Source organism: Chionomys nivalis, chromosome 12 (genome assembly GCF_950005125.1).
Source record: "Chionomys nivalis chromosome 12, mChiNiv1.1, whole genome shotgun sequence".
NCBI lineage: Eukaryota > Metazoa > Chordata > Mammalia > Rodentia > Cricetidae > Chionomys > Chionomys nivalis.
This window is the reverse complement of record NC_080097.1, coordinates 59,588,838-59,606,195: the sequence shown is the minus strand read 5'-3', so window position 1 is coordinate 59,606,195 and position 17,358 is coordinate 59,588,838. Positions and strand designations below refer to the sequence as shown.

At 55.1% G+C, this 17,358-nt stretch overlaps 1 protein-coding gene and 1 long non-coding RNA gene across 11 annotated transcripts in view; one reads left to right on the top strand and one right to left on the bottom strand.

The window, feature by feature from the left end:
- LOC130885078 (uncharacterized) overlaps nt 1-17,358 on the bottom strand; it is a 32,737-nt gene that overhangs the window by 12,786 nt on the left and 2,593 nt on the right. The window lies entirely within an intron of this gene.
- Carmil3 (capping protein regulator and myosin 1 linker 3) lies at nt 36-17,338 on the top strand. Of its 9 annotated transcripts, none has more exons than XM_057786473.1 (40): nt 36-437; nt 1,997-2,091; nt 2,292-2,342; nt 2,451-2,510; nt 2,594-2,709; nt 2,893-2,990; nt 3,213-3,283; nt 3,383-3,456; nt 3,683-3,758; nt 3,837-3,925; nt 4,452-4,546; nt 4,770-4,856; nt 5,062-5,171; nt 5,285-5,362; nt 5,835-5,911; nt 5,989-6,093; nt 6,184-6,253; nt 6,761-6,842; nt 6,937-7,033; nt 7,217-7,271; nt 7,348-7,520; nt 7,721-7,789; nt 7,969-8,062; nt 8,153-8,251; nt 8,577-8,705; nt 8,859-8,972; nt 9,306-9,481; nt 10,242-10,329; nt 10,467-10,601; nt 10,855-10,918; nt 11,276-11,484; nt 11,940-12,040; nt 12,622-12,937; nt 13,222-13,350; nt 14,122-14,188; nt 14,292-14,381; nt 15,795-15,913; nt 16,069-16,243; nt 16,416-16,535; nt 16,637-17,338. In XM_057786473.1, exons 1-40 carry the CDS (start codon nt 398-400, stop codon nt 16,663-16,665), a joined length of 4,122 nt encoding a protein of 1,373 aa, XP_057642456.1. In that variant the 5' UTR covers nt 36-397; the 3' UTR covers nt 16,666-17,338. The 9 variants fall into 9 exon arrangements, with proteins under 9 accessions (XP_057642456.1, XP_057642459.1, XP_057642455.1 ...); XM_057786476.1 differs by having other exon boundaries at nt 16,063-16,243; nt 16,416-16,526; nt 16,640-17,338; XM_057786472.1 differs by having other exon boundaries at nt 16,063-16,243; nt 16,640-17,338.

The window sequence follows — 17,358 nt, the reverse complement described above, 5'->3', positions numbered from 1 at the left end:
TTCTGATCCGGGTGGCCGAGGCGTGGGTGGCACGGCAAGTGGAAGCGCTGCACCCCGCCCCTGAGATAGCTCGGACACCATGCGCCGTTCACTGGGCTTCTCACGAGGTAGCCCGCGGGAGGGGTCGTCGCGAGCGCGCGCGGGGTCTCACGCGGCTCGGAATCTCAGCGCGCATGCTCCATTGGCCAACTCTCCGGGAGGGGCGGGAGACCCAGCGCTCAGTAGCTGGGGGGGAGGAGCGCTCGCGCAGCCGCCCCTGACGGGAGCGGGCTCGGCCGCTACTGCAGCGCTCAGCGCCGGGCCCTGCCGGAGCCGGGACTAGCATGTGCGGCGCCTCTCGGGAGGCGGCGGCGGCGGCTACTCTGCAGCAGCAGCAGCAGCAGCAGCAGCGGCCGCCATGGCCAAGGCCAGCGTGGAGCTCACCCGCGAGCTGCAAGGTACGAGGTTGCCTTCATCTCCGGACGCCCGGTTCGCGAGCATCCAGACCCAGTGCTTTCCTGCGGTACACCCCAGCCCGGCGCCTCCCGCCCCCTCACGCATCCTCGCTCTTAGGCAGTCCCTTCCTCTGCATCTCAGTCCTAGCTTTGCTTTCCGTGGAGCATCCTTCTCTGCCCCACGCGCCTCACCCTATCAGAACCTTCCTGTCCCGGAGCCGCCCGTCCCGCTCTTCGGTGACAGGTGCAGTTCCCTGGCGCTCTTGGGGGCTGACTCTCGGCGTTCTTGACCCACCCCTCCGCAAGGCATCTAGTCTTCCTTTCCTCCGGAGAGTCCCAGCTTTCCCCTCACCCTCGCCGGGCGGGGCTAGGCGTTGGGAGCTGCCCCTGGTCCTGACTGCTGCTTATCTCAACACCCTCCCTCCTCTCGGCCCCGCCCCGGAACTGGCCCTGGAGAGGCCCCTGGGAGCCTGGCAGCGCCCAGGCCAATGGGGCAAAGGAGGGAATCAGGGCACTGGCCCTGGACTGAAGCTAAAATCAAGAGCAGGGTTTCTGCGTCTCATCTCCCAGAGCCCCAGTCCCAGCCTGCCCCCTTCTCTTTACCCAGCACCCAACACCTCCAGACCTCTCTGGATCAGTGAATTTCAGACGTATCTCCTCTAATCCCCCCCACCAACGCAGCACTGCCACAACCCTGACCCTCAAAGGCAGGAGCATAGGCTAGCCCATGCAGAAAACAGGACGCTCAAGGATATTCAGAGCCCTGTTGCACTTTGGAGATCTCTCACACCTACGCATGCATTTAGAAGCACAATCATGAGATGTGTGTACACACATCTTACAGAAGCTGCACCTCCACCACATATATGCATACTCTATCGTGCACGTGTAAGCGCGCGCACACACGCACACACTCACACAGTGGGGTAACTGGATGGTTCTGTCAGAAGATTGTATGGGTTCATTGAAACATTAAATCCTTCTCTTACCCTACCCTCCACACACAAACTATCTGGCACTGTGCCCCTTTCATATGCAAGCCAGCACTCATTCACACTCTCTGTCCCCACTAATGCCATATTCAGGTTCCCTGGCATCATCAGAAGAAAAACATACAGCCATAGTAAAAAGCAGATTCTCACGCCCAGACCACCTAGGATACAGTCAGGGGACATTCCCACCCCACCCCAACCCCCCAGCCCACACACACACACACACACACACACACACACACACACACTGACTCACTGTGTGTACGTTAATGTAATGCATGCGTGGGAAAAATCCTTCACACCATCAGAAGTGTAAGATACATGCTCCCACAGACAGTGTCAGTCAGCAACTGTCCCCTGAGTCAGGGACACTGGGAGCCAGAGTTTCTCCTCACCGTCCTCCAGTAATAAACTCATCCAGAAAAGAAGTCTCTACCCCATGCCTCCCTATCCAGGGCCCATTTGCCTCTGTTTCTCGCCTCTCATCTGCCCCTTCCTCTCTGGAGAGTGGGGTGGGGATGGGGGGGGGAGGAATAAGAGAAGTTTTGAGCTGGTCCTACCCGTCTGCAGACAGCATCCGGAGGTGCCTGAGCCAGGGGGCTGTGCTCCAGCAACATCGTGTGAAACTGGAAACAAAGCCCAAGAAGTTTGAGGACCGAGTGCTGGTGAGAGCATTGGCCTTGGGGGAAGAAGAGACATTCAAGGGAAGCTGAGCTGTAGGGAGGTGGGCAAGAAAACAGCTGGAGATGGTGCTGAGGTGACAAAGTCTAAGGGTGAGGACAAAACCAGAACTGAGGAGCTAAAAGATGGCAAAAGCACCGTGGCCCAAAAGGCTGCCCTAAGCTGTTGATGCTCTATGCTGCAGGCCCTGACCTCCTGGCGCCTCCACCTTTTCCCCCTTAAAGTTCCTGCCAAGGTAAGTTGGGCTAAGGAGTGGGGGGGGGGGATGCCTGGCATGCTCCTCTCGTGTCTAGTGACAGGCCCTTGCCAGGAGCTGAGCACCCCCCCCCCCGTGCCCCACCAGGTGGAGAGCTCGTTCAATGTTCTGGAGATCCGTGCCTTCAACACACTCAGTCAGAACCAGGTGAGCAGCGGGGCTCTGGCCACCGCTGGGCCAATTAGAAGAAGGCGTGGATCTCTAAGGCTCTGCCACTCCCTCCCCCTCAGATCTTGGTGGAGACTGAGCGTGGCATGGTGAGCATGCGACTGCCATCAGCTGAGAGTGTGGACCAGGTGACACGACATGTGAGCTCTGCCCTCTCCAAGGTCTGCCCTGGCCCTGGGTGAGTGCAGATAAGGGGTCTCTCAAAGGGCTAGACTACAGGCAGAGTTCTCCTTCCTGTTGATCTGGGCTCTCAGGACCAGAATTCTCTCTCTGCTCTTCCCTGGAGACTCCCACACCATAATGCAGGGAGAACTGAGAACCTCTTTACCTCTCTCTCTGGAGTGATTTGTTTGTCTTCCAGGTGTTTGATCCGGCGTGGAAATGCAGACACCCCAGAAGGGCCCCGAGACACATCTCCCAACTCTGAAACTTCCACATCCACCACCCACAGCGTGTGTGGTGAGCAGGGGCAGACATGAGAACGTGGGTCTTGACGCACCATGCCCCCTATCCAGAGCCCTCTGTGCGTGGGTTTTGCCTGTCCTGAGGACCTCAGGAGGTTTATGGCGTGCAAGGAACCTAGGACACTAGCACTTGCAATGACCTTGACCATATCTGAATTCTAAGCCTATTTCCCATCCCCCTCACCACCCTGGAGCCAGCCCATCTCCTGCCCTGCAGGTGGCTTCTCGGAGACCTACGCTGCCCTGTGTGACTACAACGGACTGCACTGCCGAGAGGAGGTGCAGTGGGTGCGTTGGGCAGGGACTTGGTAGGGAGTAGGTGGGGCCCAAAGGGAGGGGACGGAGGAGGGGCCCAAAGCGGATGTGAGCCACTCCCACCTCTCCAAGGATGTGGACACCATCTACCATGCTGAGGATAACCGAGAGTTCAATCTTTTGGATTTCAGCCACTTGGAGAGCCGGTAAGCAGATGGGCAGAAACTTAAGCCCCAAATTCCCAGCCTCGGCCTTGCCCCTCTCAAGGTTCCCCCTTCTGCTCCTACCCACAGCCCCTGCCTTATCCCTGCAATTCCAACCATCTACCCCACTGCCATCCACCCACCTAGCTTCCCCCAGCCCACCCATCCATCCTTAGTTCCCTCATTCTTGCCCTGGTTCATCCTTTTTTGTCCTATCCAATGTCCCCAGAGATTTGGCCCTAATGGTGGCAGCCCTGGCCTACAACCAGTGGTTCACCAAACTCTACTGCAAAGACTTGAGACTGGTAAGAACTAGGACCCGGGGAAGGGGAACAGAGTCGTGTTCTTCTTGGTTCCTGATTGCAGGACCCCTCTGTCCTCAGGGCTCAGAAGTGCTAGAACAGGTGCTACATACCCTCAGCAAGTCGGGGAGCCTCGAAGAGCTGGTGCTGGACAATGCTGGCCTGAAGACGTGAGGCCAGGCTCCTCCGTGGGCAGTACTTTCTCCATATAGTCTTAGAGTCCCGGAACACTAGAGAACCTATGAGACCCTGGGCTAGTTCATCTAGCTCCTCGCTTTATAGAGGATGCTGATGCTTAGACAGGCACAAAGCAAACTGGAGGCCAAAATGGGACTCAGATCTTAGTCCCTGATGTCCCAGCTCCTGACTTCTCCTCAGAACACACTTCATGTCCCACCAACTCTCAAGCAGGGTGGGCTGCTCCAATCTTAAGAACACAAAGCTGGGCTTTGCCTCAGCATGCCGTCCTGAAGTATGGGATGCCCATAGGTATGAAATACAAGATGCAGCCCCACCTTTTACTCCCACAAACTCCTGCCTGAAAATCTCCCTGGTCAGCCCCAAGTTGCTCCTCCACCGTGGGGTCCTCTGACAGGATAGCCCTAGTCAAATAGGCAGATAGGAGATGGGAGGGCAGCCAGGGGCTGGAGACCTGGGGCTCAGCTCAGGACAAATCCTTCCTCCCCTTCCCTGAAGGGACTTTGTCCAGAAGCTGGCCGGGGTGTTTGGGGAGAACGGGAGCTGTGTGCTGCATGCCCTCACTCTGTCCCACAACCCCATCGAGGACAAGGGTGAGCCCTAGCCCTGAATCCTATCCCCACTGCAATGCAGACCCTTATCCCAGCCCAGAGCCCAACCTAGGTTTGAATAGGGCCTTTGCAGCCTGAGGATTGCCCCAAGCCCAAGCACCTCCATCCTTGACCCCAGGCCTCCACCCAAATCTAGCCCCAGCCTGACCACACCGTATGTACCCACTAACGACCACTCACCAGCCCCTTTTCTTTCCCTCTCCAGGTTTCCTCAGTCTGAGCCAGCAGCTCCTCTGCTTCCCTACTGGCCTCACCAAACTGTGCCTGGCCAAGACTGCCATTTCCCCTCGAGGTACTCAAACCAGGACCCCAGGCCTCTGACCCTTCTTGAATGCTGCCTGAGATGCTGAGCCCTAGAGGTGGACACATTCACTCACACACCATCCCAGGGACTGGGAGAGGGGGAAAGATGATACTGGGGAGTGGGGGGAGCCTCATGGATTAAGAGGATGAAGTGGGGATGGGGGCCAACCCAGCCCAGTGCCCGCTGTGCTCAGGGCTCCAGGCACTGGGCCAGACCTTCGGGGCCAACCCGGCCTTTGCCAGCTCCCTTCGATACCTGGACCTGAGCAAGAACCCTGGGCTGCTTGCCACAGATGAGGCCAATGTGAGTCTGTGGAATGTAGCCTCAACCGTCTGTAAATGCATGCTTGGGATTCGTGGTCCTAAGGGTAGGGGGATGCTACCCACCTTTCCCTTCCTCTACCCTTTCTTCCCCAGGCCCTCTATAGTTTCCTGGCCCAGCCCAACGCCTTGGTACACCTGGATCTGTCAGGGACTGACTGTGCTGTGGACTTGGTGAGGGTTGGGTGATGGAAGGAGCTGGACAGGGGGGTTTTAAAAAGTGGGGGCTGAGGGGGCCTTCCATCTCACCCTCTCCCCCTGAGTACAGAGATGGACAAAGCTACAAGGACGACTTCAGGTTTATAGTCTATACCGTGTGTGCTTCATTCAGATCACTAGACCATGCTGGCTTTACCTAAAAATAGACCCTCACTCCAGTCCTGGCATAGGGCTCTGTCCACTAGCAGACATTTCTCCTAACTTGAGAAAATGCTCCTGGAAGCCAGGAGTGACCCTGTTTTACCAATACGGCCTGTGAGTCTCCCGGTAGCCCTGCCTTCCATGGAAGAGCAAACTGGATCTTGCAGAAACTGAATGAGCATTCTCCATGGAAGTCTCAGAGACAGAAATGCCAGGCATGTGACAGGGGTAGGAAGGGGCTGACGCTCTCCCCAGGTCTTCTAAGATCCACTGTGTCTCTCCACAGCTTCTGGGCGCCCTCCTTCATGGCTGTTGCTCCCACCTCACCTACCTCAACCTGGCTCGAAACAGCTGCTCCCACAGGTGGGGGAGAGGGGGCAGGGAGGAAGAAGTAATACATGTTCATAGCCCTCCCATACTGACTTCCAAGGTCTCCACAGGAAGGGCCGGGAGGCCTCGCCAGCCTTCAAGCAATTCTTCAGCAGCGCCTACACCCTGAGCCATGTCAACCTGTCAGCCACAAGGCTGCCCCTGGAGGCCCTCAGGTTGGGTGGGTGAAGAGTTGGAGGATGCCCAGGGGAGCCATGGAAGTGCGAGGGAGGAGTAAAGTGGGCCTACTGACCTTCCTACTGCAGGGCACTCCTTCAGGGCCTCTCCCTCAACAGTCACCTCAGCGATCTGCACCTGGACCTTAGCAGCTGTGAGGTGAGCTCTGCTCCTATCTCCCAGACATCGTCCCAGTGTTCCCCAGTCAAAACTTAGCTCTGTGTTGTCACCCCATCTCTCTCTCTGTCTCTGTCTCTGTCTCTCTGTCTCTCTCTCTCTCTCACACACACACACACACACACACACACACACACACACACACACACGCAGAGTGGGAAGCAGAAAGAGAACAGCTCTCTGGCCTGACCACACCCCTTTCCCTCTCAAACTGGCCATCCAAGTTCAGACTCCAGTATCTCTGCCCCTAAAGCTTTGGGAGGCAGATACCAGGCTTGCCCAGCAGAGGGCAGGAGCAAGCTGTCTTCAGAGCAGTGGCTTTTGGCTGAGGGAGGGGAAACCCCTAGGGATGGATATGGTGCAAAGGCGGCTCCCTGATTTTACACCCAAGACCTGGTACGACTTTAAGTATACTGGTATAATATCTAAGGACAAAACACGCTCATCCCCTACCTCCTCATCCTTCACCCCCATTCCCTGTCCCTCCAGCTCCGCTCAGCAGGAGCCCAGGCCTTGCAGGAGCAGCTGGGGGCCGTCACCTGTATAGGCAGCCTAGATCTGTCTGACAATGGTGAGTAAGACTCCTTGAGCACAGGGGTGAAGCCCTGAGGAGCCCTCTGTTGGCCTTGGGCCTCACAGCCAGGACTCTCCCGTCTGCTGAACAGGGTTTGACTCAGACCTCCTGACACTGGTGCCTGCACTTGGCAAGAACAAATCCCTCAAGCACCTGTTCCTGGGAAAGAACTTCAATGTCAAGGCCAAGTGAGCCCCATCCTGTGCCCACAGACCCTGCTCCATCACCCGTCATTCCCCATGGCTTGCTGTGCTCCCCCCGGCCCCCTCCCTTCCCGGTGGCTTCCTGGGCTCCCTCTGGCCATCTCTCTCCTCCTCTAATATCATGTCCCTGTCCCCCTCCCCTCCTCCTCTGACCCCATCTCCCTGCAGGACTCTGGAAGAGATCCTTCACAAGCTGGTGCAGTTGATACAGGAAGAGGACTGTGTGAGTGACCAGGCCTGGGAGGGTGCTCGGGTGAGTGGTGGTGAAGACTGAGCCCAACCTCCTCCTGCCCACTCAGTCCCTGCAGTCGCTGTCCGTGGCGGACTCCAGGTTGAAGCTTCGCACCAGCATCCTTATTAATGCCCTGGGCAGCAACACCTGCCTGGCCAAGGTAGATCTGAGTGGCAACGGCATGGAGGACATTGGGGCCAAGATGCTGTCGAAGGCACTGCAGATAAACTCTTCCCTCAGGTGAGGCCCACGTCTCCACCCTTCCACCTAGATCCCCCAACCCATTGACACTTACACATGTTTCCCCCTTTGGCCCCCATGCCCTCCTCTTCTGGAACTGTGTCTGTGTCAGGGAAAAGGAGGATGCAAGAAGGTTACCCCTCTGGCCTTTACCGAGGACCCAGAGGGAGTGCTAACAACTGTTGTCCATCCTCCCCCAGAACTATCCTCTGGGACCGGAACAATACATCTGCTCTGGGCTTCCTGGACATTGCAAGGGCCCTGGAGAGGTGAGTGGACCAGCACTGTATCCTGATACAGGCCCCAGCCCCTCTGTGCCAAGACAAGAATTAAACAACCCTAGGTACATCCCAGTTCCCAGACCTATAGGATAGGGAAATAATGAGCAAGTGGAGGCTGGGGAAGGCCCCCCTCTTTACCTCCCCCCAACTCTACTACCGTTTCACAGCAACCATACCCTGCGCTTCATGTCCTTCCCCGTGAGTGACATCTCTCAAGCCTACCGCAGTGCCCCTGAGCGCACCGAGGACGTATGGCAGAAGGTGAAAGGCGGTGTTGTAAGCAGTGAGGACAGCAAGGGGCAGAGGCAGCCACATCCTCAGCCCTGACCCTTCCCGCTCCATCACCTCCAGATCCAGTGGTGCCTGGTGAGAAACAACCACTCCCAGACATGCCCCCAGGAGCAAGCCTTCAGGCTGCAGCAGGGCCTGGTGACCAGCAGCGCCGAGCAAGTAAACATTTCCCTCCCAGGAGCATGGGGCATGCAGGGTACAGATGCCACGTGTTGGAAGCACACGGATGGGCATCACATGGTGCCTCAAACTGGACTGAGCAAAAAGACACTCTGATTATGAGCCCCCAAATATACACAGGCAAATAGCAGTCAAGGGGTAGCCCCAGCCCAGGGGTACAGAGGACTCCTGGGGTTCAACTAGGTATTCAGGAAGGGCATTCCGAGGAGAGAAGCCATGCAGAGATACCACCACTGTAAGTGCTGGCAACGTGGCCCACAGGGTCTGACCTGAGACCCCTGCCACTCCTCCCACTGTGCTCTAGATGCTGCAGCGGCTGTGTGGACGAGTGCAGGAGGAGGTACGGGCCCTGAGACTGTGTCCCCTGGAGCCTGTGCAAGATGAGCTGCTCTATGCCCGGGACCTCATCAAGGACGCCAAGAACTCCCGGGCGGTGAGCCCTCCACAGCCCCACCCTCCCCTGTAGTCTGAAAAGCCAAGAAGGTCACCCAGTTCTCGACCGGGAATATCTAAGCACTGTTCCGTGAACCTGTTCCTCCTAGCCTGGGAGCCTAGTGGGGTCTGATTCTGACCTCTTCCTTTCCAGCTGTTTCCCAGCCTCTATGAGCTGGGCCACGTGCTGGCCAACGATGGACCTGTGCGTCAGAGACTGGAGTCGGTAGCCAGTGAGGTGTCCAAAGCTGTGGACAAAGAGCTTCAGGCAAGTTCTGGGAGAGGAAGGAGACCATTGGTGGGAACCCAAAGTTGACTAAAGCTGAAGTCAGGGCAACGGGGTCAGAGGGCACGAAGGAAATAGAGTTTAGGTTCCCCCAGACTCCCCTGTGCCTGCAAAAAGATAAACTTATAATTATTTTTTCTGTTAGCTGACGTCTTGGATCCTGACTTCCAACCCCTTCCTTTCTCAGATTCTGATATCTGGACTGACTCTCCTTTGTCAGTATAGTAGGGTGGAAGGGCACTGACCAAGGCAGAAAACCCTGAGTCTCCACGGTTCTGGTGCTCCGAGCCCTGACCTTTCCCTCTTCCACATTAGGTGATTCTGGAGTCCATGGTCAGCCTAACACAGGAGTTATGCCCTGTGGCCATGCGGGTGGCAGAAGGGCACAACAAGATGCTGAGCAATGTGGCAGAACGTGTCACTGTGCCCCGGAACTTCATCCGAGGAGCGCTGCTGGAGCAGGCGGGACAAGACATTCAGAACAAGCTGGAGTGAGAGGCAGAGGGTGGCAATGGGATGAGGCTGGATTTGGCCCAGAGCACTTAGGCAGTTTGGAGCTATCCGCGATGAATAATGAATGGATAGCCCTTCCATTTCAAGGGACAGATCTTTAACCGTTGCAGCCATGCTATTTAGGGTCTGATTGGTGTTTGCCCTAGAAACCTGGGTACTGAGATGAGTACCCAGGCATAAGGGGTCAGGGTGTTCCCGAGATAGGTGTATACTCCCGTGACCTACACATATACCAGGAATTACCTCCTAAAAGCAAAACACAGCCTCCTCAGAGGCATATACAAAGAAAAGTATGTACGACAGGAGTATAAAGATGCTCCCTTCTGCCTAATTGTCACCACCCTCTTCATTTCATTTGGGTATAAGTGCCACCATTCATCTGGGTGTAGGCACCACCACTCACTAAAGCGAGGGAGAAACAACCAGCCCAAGGCTTGTCAGCTCCCAGTTTACCTAGCTCAGTGCCACTGGAGCGCCTGACCTGGAGCCTCCTTGTTCCTGCTCCTCCTTCAGTTCCTCTTTGTCCATATACACCTCAGCTGAAATGATCACTCTCTGGGTCTGGCACATATGTTTGTAGAGATATGGCTGTACTGGACCCAAGGTGCAGCCAAGAGCAGCTATGCTCTCTGTTGGCAGCCAGGCCAGCTGGCCCATTCTCAGACATCTGGGGAAAGAAGGGGTGGAGGCCCAGGGGTCAGGCAATAAGTAGCTGAACAGCCCCACTTATACCTACAGTGAGGTGAAGCTGTCCGTGGTCACCTACTTGACCAACTCCATAGTGGATGAGATCCTGCAGGAGCTGTACCACTCCCACAAGAGCTTGGTAAACATTCTGAGCCCAGACGGACTCAGGCCTTCCCTCTGCCCTGTGCCATCCTGTCTCCCCAGGCCCGTCTCCTCCAGAATCAGGGGAGTGAGCAGGTTCCTCAGGATCCTGTATTAACGCCTGTCATTCTTCAGGCCCGGCACCTGACCCAGTTAAGAACACTGTCAGATCCACCAGGAGGGGCAAACCAAGGGCAAGATGCATCTTCTCGAGGCAGAGGCAGGAACCATGACCATGAGGAAACAGACGATGAACTCGGGACCAACATTGTGAGCCTGTCTTCCCGCTGCCCTTTCACTTGAGTCCTCTCCCTGAACCTGTGCAATGTCTCCCCTCACTTCCCTGAACTCACTCCACCTCACTCTGCTCAGCCTCTCCTCCCCCAAGGCCAGACCCTACTCATCCCTCCTTCCAGATCCTCAGCCACCTGAGGCAGGGTGGAGTCTAAAGCAAAGGCTTCTGGGGAAGGGGTGAGAGAGGTCAGACGAAGGTGTGGTCCACTTTTTGTCTCCATTGCCGCAGGACACAATGGCCATCAAAAAACAGAAACGCTGCCGGAAGATCCGGCCAGTGTCTGCCTTCATCAGTGAGTATACAGCCTCTAGCAAATGTCATGGTTCTCAACCTGTGGGTCACAACCTGTTTGGCGAAGAAGGTCAAACAACCCTTTAAAGGGGTCACCTAAGACCATCTGAAAACACAGGTGTTCACAATATGATTCACGACAGTGAAAAAATTACAGTTATGAAGTAGCAATGAAAATAATTTGATGGTTGGGGGGTCACAACATGAACTGTCTCAAAGGGTCGCAGCATTAGGAAGGCTGAGAACCACGGCTCTAAAGCCTCCCACATCCTACCTCTCCCCAGGCCTAGTCCCCTTTCTTTTCTCTGCCTCTCCATCCTGACTCTCCTGTTAGTCTTGGAACACATTGCATCCACAGGCGGGAGCCCTCAGGACATGGAAAGCCAGCTGGGGAGCCTGGGCATTCCTCCTGGCTGGTTCTCAGGACTTGGAGGCAGCCAGTCCACAGCAAGTGGCTCCTGGGAAGGTCTATCCGAGTTACCTACTCACGGCTATAAACTAAGACATCAAACACAAGGGAGACCCCGGCCTCCCAGGACCACCCCACCAGGACCTGGTCGGCCCAGTGTAAGTCCCAAAGACCTGACAGAACCAGCTTCCCATGGCAGTGCCAGAGCCAGGGTTCTAAGCTCTAGGACCCAGATTGGCAAGAGCCAGAAAATACTTAATAAGAAATCTATCTTGTGTGTATTTGGTGGCATGAACCTACAGTCACAGCTACTCAGGGGGCTGAGGCAGGAGGCTCACAATCAGCCTGGACAACGTAGTGAGACATTCCTCCCCATCTGAAAAGGGGGAGGATGAGGACGGAAGGAAGGAAAGGGGGAAGAGGGATAAATCTATCTTGCCAGGTAGTGGCTGTGACATTTTTATTTTGGTGATGGATAAAGCTGAGAGCCTCTAAGCTTTGAAAATATCTTGTTGTGCTGAAGTCTAAACTTTCCTGGGGCCAAGTCCAAAGGGGAAGGTCCTGGGAAGATCTGAGAGGTGGGACTTCCTGCACCTGACTTCCCTTCCAGCAGGTACCAGTACCTGGGCCTCGGCAGGAGAACGGGATGGCAACCCGCCTCGATGAGGGGCTGGAGGACTTCTTCAGCAGAAGGGTCATGGATGAAAGCTCCAGGTATGAGGCCCACTCCCCACCCTCAGCAAACCACAGGCTCAGTGAGGGTTCCTTTGTCCTCCAACAACCGGGTCCCCTAACCGGTCTCTCTGGGAAATGCCCCTGCATTCTCATCCTGACCCCACCCATCCTCATGCTCCCAGGTCTCGGAATCCCCTCAGGAAGGCTGAAAAACATGGAGCCAGCATTTATTGCTGGCTGAGGTCTGGGGTTAGGGACAGATCAGGGGAGACAGGCCCCGGGTGGAGTGCCCTTTTGCAAATGAGACCCTGAGTGGTCTCTGTCCCTGTTGGCAGATTCCCCTGGGACTGGACATAAGTGATGTCATTTTGGGAAGCTGAAAGAAGGAATTATGGGAGGGGATCTAGGAAAATAGAGTCACTTTGGGTTCAAGAAGCCACTGATGGTCTATGACAGAGAAAGTTAGGACAGCGTTTCCTGCCCGAGTGCCAAGCCGCTGTACAGGGGAGACTAAATAGAGAGGGATCGGGATACTTGTTACACTTAGAGTGGACCAGCACCAGCTCTACCTTAAGCCCTGCATCTGGCACTTGTCCCCAACCCACCCCAACTCTGCCCAGCTACCCCCGGACTCTGAGGACCATGCGGCCTGGCCTCTCGGAACCACCACTGCCTCCACTCCAGAAGAAGAGGCGACGAGGCCTGTTTCACTTCCGCCGGCCCCGGAGCTTCAAGGGGGACAGGGGACCAGGGTCGCCTACGGCTGGACTCCTCCTCCCTCCACCCCCACCTCCACCACCAACTCAGGAGAGCCCTCCCAGTCCAGACCCCCCAAGCCTTGGCAATAACTCATCTCCTTGTTGGAGCCCAGAGGAGGAGAGCAGCCTTCTTCCTGGATTCAGAGGGGCCCGGGGGTCTACCTTCTGCAGGAAGACGGTAAGCCAGGCAGAAGTACCACAGTCCCCCTTTCTCCTAACCCACACATGGCCCACTCCCTGAATACAACCCACCCTTCACAGGAGAACATTGGTAATTTAGATTCCCTTTTCATGAGGATGATTCAGGACATGCTGTATACAATTAAGAAGATGTTGGAAGGGTTACCCCTAGAGTCAAGCCAGGGCTTCCCCCAGAGCTGGGTCTCACGGAGTATCAGACCTCCCACAACGCCCCTCTGCCTAGAAAGCCTCTTGTGCCTTTAATAAGAAACTTTGTTCTAGGGTCCAGAGAGGTTGGAGCCAGGGGAGGCAGCCCCAGCCCCTGGGACAATGCAGCAACCCAGGGTACATGGTGTTGCCCTTCCTGGCTTGGGGAGAACCAAAGGCTGGAGCTTTGATGGAAAACGAGAGGTGAGGGGTCCTGGGGTGGCAATGTAGGGTCCTGTGAGTTCCTTCCAGCACCCCACTTTCCTTATCCCTGTGCAGCAGACAGGCGGATTCTCTCCATGTTGTTCACACTGAACCCAGGGCTCACTCTACATATTAGAGTCATGTTTCCAACTTGTGGGTGGCGACCCCTTACACAGGGGCCATATATCAGATATTTATGTTATGATTCATAACAGTAACAAAATTACAGCTATGAAGTAGCAACAAGAATAATTTTTATGAATGGGGTCACCACAACTGTATTAAAGGGTCACAGCATTAGGAAGGTTGAGAACCACTGAATTAGAACTCATAAAACAGAGGACAGAGTCATAAAAATACTTGCTTTTGGAATCCTGTTTCCCAAACTTCTGTGGCTGTGTCACAGCCTTTGCAACTGACTTTTGCCTTATTCGTGAGCACCTAGTTAAAATTTCATTGCATTTTTATTTAAATCAGCTCACTTTTTCAAATTTAGTCTGGACCTAACCACTATCCTCTTTAAAATCACAGGCATTTTGTAAGATCCATGTTCTCCTGCAGCACAGAACACTCAGATAGCAGTGTGTTCATTAGTGCAAACCTTCTTATGCCCCCAAGGTGATATGGGTGCTGCGCTTTGGAAACGAAGTCTGCGTAGTTAGGAACTAGTAACCTATGACTGACAGGAGCGTCTAGGGCCAGAGCATCTTTCAGCTGCTGTCTTCATGTGAAGGAGACTTTTCTCACGACCTAACTCAGATGTCCTTTTAGGGCTCAGGCCCAGACCAGGAGGACAGTACCCAGGCTTGGCAGACACGGCGCTCTTCAGATGATGCAGGTGATGTTGGCTGACCTCGCTCCTTTAGTCCCTCTCTCTTCAGTGCCTCCTAATTCTCCCATCCCTTCTCCCCTTCTGCTTCCTGTCCCCTCCCCGACTCCAGGGCCTGGAGCCTGGAAGCCACCCCCACCCCCACAAAGCTCCAAGCCAACCTTCAGCGCTATGCGCCGGGCAGAGGCCACGTGGCACATAGGTATGTAAAGCCCTTTCAACAGTGCTGAAAGTTCAAAGAGCCAAAAACCATGCACCCACACACACACCAGCCCTGCAACCAAGGGGAGGTAGTGGGAAGTCAACACCATGAACATGTTTAAAAATATTTAGAGAACCATCCAAAAAAGGACTAACAACCTAATCCAAATCCAGGTTCTGCAGAGCACAGGTAGCATCAGCGGGGTTAAGCGGATGTGAGGAAAGCTTTGTGGATGCTTCTAAAGAATTCTCTGAGACAGGTGGCTCCTGGCTGCTGTCAACAGGGATGTCCTCTATAAATGAGGCCTCGCTGAGAGAGATGGCAAGCCTAGCTGCCAGCAAGTGGCGGCTAACACTACCACCCTGCTTCCCAGCCTGTCCTCAGAGTTCTCAGGGACGTACTCCAAAGCAAAAGCAGTGGCTCTGCTCTGTGGTCAGAGTCTTGAGTATTAGTGCCACTCAGCCACCTGTGACCTCAAGCCATCACTTACTTTCTAACTTCATGGTCAGGAGCCGGGGAAGGGAATTACTCTGAGTGTCACATTTTCCCCTTCTGGGTTCAGAGGACCTAAATTCAGCCTAAGAAGGCACTAAAGAAAAGCTAGATGGCCCAGTATCAGCTCAGATTCCTAAAGGCCTGGGATATAGCTCCTGGCAGTATCAACACAGACCCAATCTCCCTGGAGACCCAGCCCCCTCCCTCCTCCATCCCTACTCCTAGGCTAGGGCATAGGACCAAAGATAAAGGATAAACAAGCAGGCAAGTCTGGTTTGAGGACTCCCTACACCCCATTGTCGCATCCTGTTTCTTTCTGTTCTTTCCCCTCCTTCTCCTGTAGTGCTGGCATAAGGCTTACCCATATGCCTATCCCATCCTCTGCCCACTGTTGGAGGCAGCTTTACTCATTTTCCATCTCTGGCACCAACTAGATGAAGCATTCAAAGCAGGGCCTCATCTTTCCTTTAGTAAACCATGGTAGCCAGGTCCTGTGTTGCGTACTCAGAGACAAACAGCATCTGGCAGGTGTTTCCCTTCTGTGCTTATGTGGCTTAGAGTCCCAGATGAGCATAAGAGGACATCTTACCTCAATCAGACTTGAGGACAGTCCTGAAAGTGCCAGGCTGCAGCCTTGGCAGGTCCCTGGGTCACTGCAGCCCCGAGGAGGCAGCTGAGCCTGCGGAACCAGGAGTTCTTTTATCCTGACTTTGCTCCAGTAGGAAAAGGAGTGAGCCCTGCTGGCCCTGGGCAACCCTGGGACATGGGAGAATAAAAGAGGACACGGAAAGCAGGGATGCTGGAGCAAATGAGTTTAGATAGGGCAAGTCCTAGCCTTGCAGGGCATCATGGGAAAAGTAACAGGATGGCTCTGGACAAATGCCTTTTCTGTAGCTTCTCACGTCTTCCCTTTCCCAGCTGAAGAGAGTGCTCCCAACCCCAGCTGCCAGAGCCCTAGCCCAGCTTCCCAGGATGGAGAGGAAGAAAAGGAGGGAGCCTCATTCCCAGAGAGGGCAGTCCCTGCTAGGAATGCCAAGGTGAAGGATGGAAGATGGACAGGGAGGGTATTTTGAAGGGGTTAAGATTCTAAAAGACCTGGGAATGTCAGGCTGAAAGCCAGTGGTCGGTGAGGAGGCTCCTTTGAAGGAATCAGAGACTAACTGACCCAGCATCTTTACTCTGTTAGCTACAGGACCCCCCCATAGGTCCACGTCCCCCTAAGCCAGTGGCTGTGCCCAGGGGCCACAGGGCCCCCCAGGTGCCGGGAGGCAGAGAAGAGCCTGAGACCGGCAGCGCTACCCCAGGAGTCAGCAAGCCCCGGCTGAGACTGGGCTCACAGCAAGACCAAGAGGAACCGGAAGTACAAGGTCTGCCACCCTACCTGATGGGGGCTTGGGAGAACCCTGGGGTTTTAGGCCCCACATCAGATCCCCTTCCAAGGCATGGAACAGGAATAAGCAACAACCAGGAATCAAAGCCCGGATGAGTACCCAACTGGTGAGGCCCCCTGTGTGCCAGGCTCGCTATGACTCCTTTCAGGACCTTCAGATCTGGGGCGCCGAACAGCCCCCCTGAAACCCAAGAGAACAAGGCGAGCACAGTCCTGTGACAAGCTGGAGCCTGATCGAAGACGGCCACCTGACCCTACAGGTGCCTGTGGTGAGACAACAGGTTCCCATCCCACTGGTCCCTTTGGTCCCCAGCTCTGGGTGGCTGGCTCTCTTTGCCCAGGAAACAGGGTTCCCTGGATTTATCCCCAGCAGGAACCAGTGAACCAGGAACAGACTGACCGCCGCTGACCGCCCTCCCCAGCCTTCCTCGACATGTGCCTCAGAAGGACTCAGGCCCTCTGCCCCTGCTCCCTCAGCCCTGGCCAGCTCTTGTCCTACAGGGCAACACACTGAGTAGGGCCTAGGGGAGCAGGAGTGGGGCCTGGAAGGGAGGGAGCAACCTGAAGCAGGGAGGCCCTCACACCTGCCTTGCCTCACCTCTGTAGAGAGCTTTGGGCAGAGGCTGTCTCTTCTTCCCCTGGGGGAGGGTAGATCTCTGCCCCTCCATGCCCAGGGGTTCTCTGCCACTTGTATAGAATAATAATAAAAAAGAATCACTGTCTGCTTCTGTTCTCTGTAACATTGTACAAGCCCCCAGGGTTGGCCTCAGCTGAGGGCAGTGAGGAACAGCTCACATGTGGGACTCCCAGAGGAGAGGAGGAAATAGCAGACCTGATGACGGAAGAGTGGCAAGTGGCCATTTCTGTGCAGAGCGAGCCTGTAAAAGAGCTGTGACAGAAAGCAACATAGTGTCTTTCTGGCTTTGGGGATGTGATGGGATTAGAAGACCCCAGTCAGTGTACCAGGGAAGACTGGGAAGCTTGTGTATATGTGTGTGTGTGTGTGTACATGTGTGCACCTGTGTTCACGCATATGTTCACTAACATATTAAATGCTATATTATCCTATGGGTACCCTTTTTAATATTTTGT

What these genes read in the sequence shown, in the direction of transcription:
- Carmil3 (XM_057786468.1), top strand. Translation starts at nt 398, where the DNA reads ATGGCCAAGGCCAGCGTGGAGCTCACCCGCGAGCTGCAAG. An exon ending in CCTAGATCTGTCTGACAATG is followed by an intron (nt 6,843 to 6,936) that starts GTGAGTAAGACT and finishes TCTGCTGAACAG; the next exon opens with GGTTTGACTCAGACCTCCTG. An exon ending in ACCACTCCCACAAGAGCTTG is followed by an intron (nt 10,330 to 10,466) that starts GTAAACATTCTG and finishes GTCATTCTTCAG; the next exon opens with GCCCGGCACCTGACCCAGTT.